Source organism: Adiantum capillus-veneris, chromosome 14 (genome assembly GCF_014529385.1).
Source record: "Adiantum capillus-veneris isolate H3 chromosome 14, ASM1452938v2, whole genome shotgun sequence".
NCBI classification, from domain to species: Eukaryota; Viridiplantae; Streptophyta; class Polypodiopsida; order Polypodiales; family Pteridaceae; genus Adiantum; species Adiantum capillus-veneris.
In genome coordinates this window covers 554,956-562,307 of record NC_140944.1, presented here as the reverse complement: position 1 = coordinate 562,307, position 7,352 = coordinate 554,956, and the positions used below count along the sequence as shown (strand labels likewise).

The following is a 7,352-nucleotide window of genomic DNA, read 5'->3' as shown; positions in this document are numbered from 1 at the left end:
CAAAGTGAGCACACTAGAACCTTAAAAAGGTTGTGTATCCATACTCTCAATTTCAACATGCAACAATAACTCCCGACTTCACTATAGATCAAAGTGAGCGCACTACAACCTTAAAAGGATGTGTATCCATACTCTCAGTTTCAACATGCAACAACAACTCCCGACTTCACTCTATAGTTTTTTCAACAATTTCATAGTTCAAAAAGGCTAACTTGTTTGCTTTTGTTCTCAAAGGAATTGCATACTTCGTTCAGTAAACACACTACTCTTAAGGTTAGTGCTCTGACATCATGGATATATTTGCAGCCGTGCTTCACACAAAAATGATTATTTGACTTTATTCTAACAATTACAATTTAGCCTCGCAAATGTGATTCATAACATCTTTTATTTCATTTTGAAGTATCTGGCATTTATACAAAAATTAGGTTGCAGTTTATTTTGAAAACCTAGAGGAGTTTGAACGACTTGTTGCATTTTGAATTAGAGTGAACGTTTTAGTGGTACGTGTATTTTCAAGGCTTGATGTACGACACTTTATACGTAGTCCTTTCTGCTGAGATCGATCCCCCCTTCACCTAGGGTTTGGTTTCCCTTCACCCTCTGCTGCTGCTGCTGCTGCTGTTGCTGTTGCTAACAATCGCGACGCGTGCCCTCGCAGATCGCCATTCGAAGATGCGGAATTCCTTGGAGGTTATCATTTTGGACGGATAGCTCTTCTTCATTTGCGGATTACGTGGTCTGGAGTTCCCGCTTAGGCCCCATAGCCGGAAACAGTTGATTCATCGGCTTTATGTTCTGCTTCTTTCACCTTTGCGTGCCGAAAGAGTCAGCAGATATTCCCATTTCCCTAGCGATGTGAGTTCTAATGAGGTCCGTAGCCCGGTTCGCATTTGCAATGCTTTACACAGTATCACAGATTTAATTGGACGGGCTCTCAGTTGCAGTCAGAGTTGGGGCATGGAGATGCAATTTGAACCCGGGCCTTCTGCTCTGGTTGTAAGGAACGCAACAGATACTGCAGAGGAAAGGGATGGTGAAGAACCCAGGATATACTCGGGCCATGGTGCTGGGGGCAAGCTTCGCACATCACGCAGGAGCTCTAAGAAGGCAACACCTTATGATCGTCCTGCTTCTGGAAGGCATGCTATGGCAGGGGGGCTCCCTAGTTTGCCTGGTTCTGCAATGCCGTCCTCTTCGTTGGCTTCCCGTGTTGTTGGTTCTGCTTCACGCTTGATTACCTCTTCAGCGTCCTACTTCTTCCCGTCCCTTTTTGGTCGGAGAACCCTTGCACTTCCACACGGTAACCCTGATCAAGGTTAGATACAAACCAATTATCTTTCAAGTTTCATTACATGAGGCTTCCTGTATTGACATTGTGTAGCCTGAGTGTTCTCATTTTATGGTGCATGTAATGCCAATTTACTACTCTTTTTGTCAAAATTCCTGCAGTAGAGTTCACCATGTCTTAGGTAATGTGAAGCTTGTATTGTTGTACTTTACTGTTTTGGATGCTTTTGCCATATTAATCCATCATAATATGCCCCTGCCAAGCCCTAACACTGGCAGAGGTGTTTTTCGGTGTGCCCATATATACATTAGTAAATCTTGTCAAATGTCACAATTGATTGATCAAAGACTTTTATCCTAACAATTCAATTGAAATAGTGGAAACGCTTTTCTCCACTGCTGGTGCTGTTTTCCAATTGTTTTCTGTGCTCTTTGGTGATTTATGTCAACATTTGATTCCTTTTTTTTCCCATATGGTTAGTGCAAGAGGCCACTGCAGAAGAACAGGACAAGCAAGAGGGATCAGAGCCTTTCATCAATCAAGAAACTCAATTTACGGTAAGTTCTGTCAACATCCATTTTGTATATACTGGACAAGCATGTGACTTTGGGCTTCTATAGGTTCAGAAAAATGATGCCATGGTTCAAGGGGGAGAACAATTACTAGTTGGTACTGGCAAAACTGAGAAAAGGGAATTCGATCTTGCCCGCGTGGAAGACATGTTGAAGCAGAAGCCTTGGTCTAGGTGGGTCTTTTAGAGCTCATATTCATTAGCGTTTCTTAGCTAGCTAGCTTGTCATCTTGCTATATGTTCATGGGATTCTTGTTTGCTGCAGGGAGCAAGTAAGTCGACTTACAGATCTTTTAAATACACGGTTGATAGAGCATCCTCCTACTATTTCAAGGCTAGCAGAAGCTGGTTTTCAATCAAATGCTGCAGCTGCAAGTGCAGGAGACCTGACCCCTCGTAGAGATGAAGAGAACATGGCCATGGCCACACCAATTTCAGAAGCTCAGAGGTGGCGTGAGGAACTTAAACGAGCGCGCACTGATTGTGTGCCAGTTGAGGTAGCCAAAGCATACATGGGGGAGCGGACGTGCTTACAGTCCAGCTTAACACAATCCTTTCGAGCTACTGCTCAGCCAATGGACAGAGTTGCAGAGCTCCAACCTCCTCCTGGGTTAGGTTTAGCCGAGGATAGATATAGATCATTTCCAGTTTTGAGGTCAACGACTCGTAGCCCAGCACCACAATTTTCTAAAAGGAGCCCTGTCCTAGACGAAGAATGGATGTCTGTAGGACCTGTGAGGAGGACAAGGCACAAACTATTTCATATGAATTCCAGTCCTTATACAAGGGCATTGCCCAGAGTAGATCATGCGGTGCCCCGAACCTACACGTCTCCACCAGTGCAATCAAGTCAAACAGCGCGAAAAATCTTGGATACTCTAGAGATGCTATCACCTTCCCCGAAGGCAAAGTATAAGAGTGATGGGCTCAAAGAGGTCGGAACTTCAGATATTTTTAGCATCCATGGAAGTCAAAGTGTGCGTAGAACAGAGAGCTTTAGTTTTTCAAGTGTAAGAGATGCCCGCCCTTCCAATGGAAGGCTCGAGTTTGGCAGCCCTATCAACTACTTAGCATCAAGCATAGGAACCAAGAAGGTAAGTCTATTTCCACTACAGTATCTTGGATAAAATTTTAGTTAGCTTGCATTCTTTCTGGGTGCTGATTCTGTTCTTATTTCCTGGTCTTTTCATTTTAGGAATCACTTTCTGAGGACAAGAATCTGGTAAACAGGCTTCTTCCAAGGAATGAAGCTGGATTGGCTGCAAGCACTACCAGCCTTATGAGATCTTCTGCAACTCCCGCATCTCTGGTCCATTCCAGTTCGGCTGTTCTATCCAGTATATCTGCTCCAATCGCTTCTATCCAGCCCGAAAGTAAACCCCTGTTTGCTTTTACCCTGCCTCCGATCAATCCTGAAGGTAGCAGTAACAAAGCAGGGTTGCATTCTGCAGTTCCTGCTCTGGTTAAAGTGGCAGAGTTTAATTCATCACCGTGTAAATCGATGACATCTGTAAATGCACTCTCCAATGTAGAGGCACCATTTTCGATACCTTCCTTGGTAAAAGAAGACCGTTTTGGAACAGATGGCCTCTCCTTGGGGTCTGACAGGGTTGACAAAGATGATGACAGGGCTGACATTGGACAGAGAGAGAGGCCTGCTTCTGCTAGTCTTCAGTTTGGATCTCCTTTCTTGGGATCTCCTTTTGCTTTTAAAGTAGGTGCAGCTGACTCATCATTGACAGCAAAGGGGCTTCCATCAACATCAAGGCAGGATGGTGTTTTTCGAGCTCAGTCCGAGTCGCCCTCCCCCCTTTCGGCGTCACTTCAAGCTACAGCCCCTATCTCACCACATTTTATGTCTAGTTCTGGGCTGTCTAGTGTTACTACAGTTACCAATGCCCCGGTTTCATCTGCCCAGTCCTTGTTTGGGTCTCTGCCAGGGTCATCTCCACTGTTCAAGGTGTCTCCTTCAGGCCAGCTATTTGGTGCATCGTCCATTACTAAACCAGCTTTTGTTGCCCCCCTTACTTTAGAAGCTTCAAGCACTCCATTCACGTTTTCACCACCGCCACCACTTGTCTCATGTTCAACGCCCACTTTTTCCTTTGGCAGCAGTGCAGGGTCGGTTAATGTCTCTTTTGAGGCATCTTTATCCAAACCTGAAGATGTCTCTACAGTTCCAGTGTTCAGTTTTACAGCGCCATCTGGAGGGTGGGAATTACCAGTGGTTGCATCTGAAGAAACGTCTTTAGCAGCTCCAATCTTCACTTTTGGTGCTGGGGCACTACCATTCCCAACTGCAGTGACAGGGTCAGAATCAACATTTTGCTTCGGCTCGGGTGTATCACCTTCCTCTGGGGGCTCAGCTGCAAAATCAGCTTCTGTTATTAGTGGGCAGGTGGTTGGGTCTGGGGAAGTGTCCGGCTCATTGCCACAGCAGTCTTTCACGCTTGGTGGGCAGTTATTTGGAGTTGCACCCTCTAGTCCTTTTTCTTCCGTGGAAAATTCACAAGCTCCTGCAGGGCTTGACACTCCTGCAAGCTTCTCAACGGCAGGAACTGGATTAGAAAAGGCAGGCAGGAAGTTTGTCAAAGTAAAGAGGAGGAAGTGATCACAACGCTCAGAGAAGCTCAGAGACTTTTTCAGTTTTGTCCTGTTATTTTAGCCACAAGCTACCTTTTGTTTTGCTTCTTTTTTTCTCTCTGTTTTTCTCATAACATCTTAAGATTGATTTTCTGTATCACTCTGGGAGCATTCATGAGTTGTAGCCATGTGGCTTATTGGGCTCTTTCTCCTCAAGGTAGACACACTAGAAATTTGTAGCATATCAGTTAGGTGGTTTGATGTTGCCTGACTTGAGAAAACAGTAACAATTTGTCCAGCTTCGTTCAACCACAGAAAATTGGAATCTTCTAATTTGAATTGTTCATGAATACAGCTAAGTTTAGGAGAAGTTTTTGAGTTGTGCGTTGTGCTCTTGAAGATGTTTTTGGAGCAGTCAATGATTGTGTGGCTAACGTTTTAGGAGAATGCCTTTTGAAGTAGTACTTTGATAACTTGGTCACTGTTGTGGGCTGGGAGCTGCATTGCTGTAGTGTGCACATGAGTACAACATGAGCCGATGTGGATGTACATGGGCACAATGTAAGCAGAAGGTTACTGGAGTCCTTTTGTGAATACTATTTTTGCAATTACATAGAATCTTCGTTGCATGTGGGTTGTGACTTGTAGCTGTTTTGTTAAGTAAATGTTGTATCCAGCGATAGGCTTTGATGCCCCTCTTTGCTTGTCTATAGGTATTTTAATTGTCGCATGAAGGGCAAAATTTTCAGGAGTCTTCCATTTGAAGGGCTTGTTCAAAGATTGCCCTTCGGTAGGAAAAGTAAGGTAGGTGCCCAAAACGTTCTTTTTAAGTTCAATTAAAGGGAATATTGAAAGATTCTTGGGTGGGTTGAGAGAAAGAGCAAAACAAAAGGGAAACTTTTCCTTTATTGATTTGAGGTTTTTGTTTGGGGTTTTTATGCAGGCGACCAACGAAGGGTGTGCGAGTCGGGGTGAGGAGGGATAGTTGTTGCGCTAGCCAAGATACGGTATTATCTTTGGAGATTTGATTCAAGAAAATTAAAAAAACATTTCTCAAATTTAAAAAATTCCCAAAACCCCTCTTGTATTTTGTCGAAAATTTCCAAAATGCCCTTTATCTATTTTGGTTGGATCTGTTTTTGAGTGCTTAGCATGTAATTTGTCGTAAATTAAATTGCAAAAAATGAAATTCATCACCGACTCAAATTTTAGTTTTAGCATCCTGTATAATAGCAATCGCTCTGCTATGAAAAGCAACCAGGGTATGTTAAAATGCATTGGAGCCCAATTTTTTTGTGCGGTGTTGCTATTGGTTGAGTGCTGGATTTTGAAAAGTGGTTTATTAGTAGGTCTCATAAATGCTTTTTTCAGTAATATTATACAGTATCTTGGGAGATCCCTTGGAGCTTATAAAAGGGAAAAGGGAAGTTCACTTTTGAGGATTGAAATGAAGTTAATGGATACCCTGTGTACAATGGAAAGGAAAAGGGGAGCTGAGGGACTTTGAAAAAGGGCCTCATTCGACGGTGAGGGCACGTGGAGGGCAGACAGGGCAGATTTTATCGCCATGTGTAAAGGTGGCGGAGAGAGAGGAAGAGAGATTTTTTGCGTGGCTTCTGTGCATGCGGTGCGTAACCGCAAGGAAAGCAGCAACGTTGCGCCATATACACAGGTGTAGGAGCTGGCGATAGCAAGGCAGGAGCCAAATTAATGGTGGCTTTGGAAAAGATATGAGCAGAGGATGGGGGCCGGGGGAGCGGGAACTGAGGAACAGGGATGCTACAGGGCATTATTGGTTTCTCTCTCTCTCTCTCTCTCTCTCTCTCTCTCTCTCTTTTCACGTATGCCACAGATAGGAATTGGGGAGGGCCAGCGGTCTAGGCGAGCTCGACTGTAGAGTAGGAGGTATCGGCGAGAGGCGATGCAGTAATCACGAGTGTAGTGCATGGTAGACCAGGCCAGGTCAAGGTGACCTTGCATTATTTCTTGCGCGACCACATCAAGGCAGCCAAATGGGGGGGGGGGGGGGGGGGGGGGGGGGGGGGGCATTTCGGTGCACGCGGGAACGACAACGAAAAGACCAACCTTCACTTTTGCCAAATTGGGAGAACGAATCTGGTAGAATAGGGTACTTGTTGAGTGAGGCAAGTAGTACATGATGCCCATCTAATTTTGGAAATGTGGACATGCTATGGTGTTGAAAACGAAAACGGGGTAAAGATGTAGAGATTAGGGTGGATAAAATAGTGACCTATTTATGGCATTAACATGCTAATCACTAAAACAAGCACGCAATAGAGGATGGAGTAGAGTGTAGACTCAAAATGATAATTAGAGGTTGGAAATAAGAAAAGGTTTATTATTTAGAGCTAGAGCAGTATCTCATTAAGCTTTTTACATGACACAAAGGGGCTTAAAATCAATCCAAATCCATAAGAGAATTTGTGGTTTTTCTTCTAGACCTTTTTATGAACCCTATTTCTAAGTCTTAAGTTAGTCCACATCCTTTAGAAATTCTCTAGATCGGTATCTACACACTTAAGGTGTCCTTTTCTACCACATGATTCTTGTCACCTAAGCATCCAATTGACAAGATGTTACATACAAAAGCATAGGATAAAGCCTATGAATCTAACAATGCTCTCCTTGGGGTTTAGACTATAATATTTGACAACTTGAACACACCAATATAAGAGCAATATAATATTTTTGTTTTAAGAGCATCCCTAATACAAAAAATTAATTGTCAAGCCAAGAGACATAACATTTAAGTTTGATTGAAAGCATGAAAATTGAGAGCACAAGCCATAAAAGAGATAATATTAAAAGAGAGGTAATTTAATAGATAAAGAGTACTATAACATAACTTTCTTTTAAGCTTAAAAGAGATTCAATTTATATAACAAG

General features: G+C 43.3%; 1 protein-coding gene across 1 annotated transcript; it reads left to right on the top strand.

Moving 5' to 3' along the window:
- The first annotated feature begins 528 nt into the window (after nt 1-528).
- LOC147441791 (uncharacterized) lies at nt 529-4,743 on the top strand. Its single transcript, XM_086528179.1, has 5 exons — nt 529-1,318; nt 1,772-1,848; nt 1,912-2,036; nt 2,128-2,956; nt 3,058-4,743. Exons 1-5 carry the CDS (start codon nt 961-963, stop codon nt 4,471-4,473), a joined length of 2,805 nt encoding a protein of 934 aa, XP_086384305.1. The 5' UTR covers nt 529-960; the 3' UTR covers nt 4,474-4,743.
- Nucleotides 4,744-7,352: the final 2,609 nt, after the last annotated feature.

Bases quoted from the DNA above. Each gene is read 5' to 3' on its own strand.
- LOC147441791 (XM_086528179.1), top strand. From the start codon at position 961: ATGGAGATGCAATTTGAACCCGGGCCTTCTGCTCTGGTTGTAAGGAAC. The intron at 1,319-1,771 runs GTTAGATACAAA...CCATATGGTTAG, and splicing joins ACACGGTAACCCTGATCAAG to TGCAAGAGGCCACTGCAGAA. The intron at 2,957-3,057 runs GTAAGTCTATTT...TTTTCATTTTAG, and splicing joins CAAGCATAGGAACCAAGAAG to GAATCACTTTCTGAGGACAA.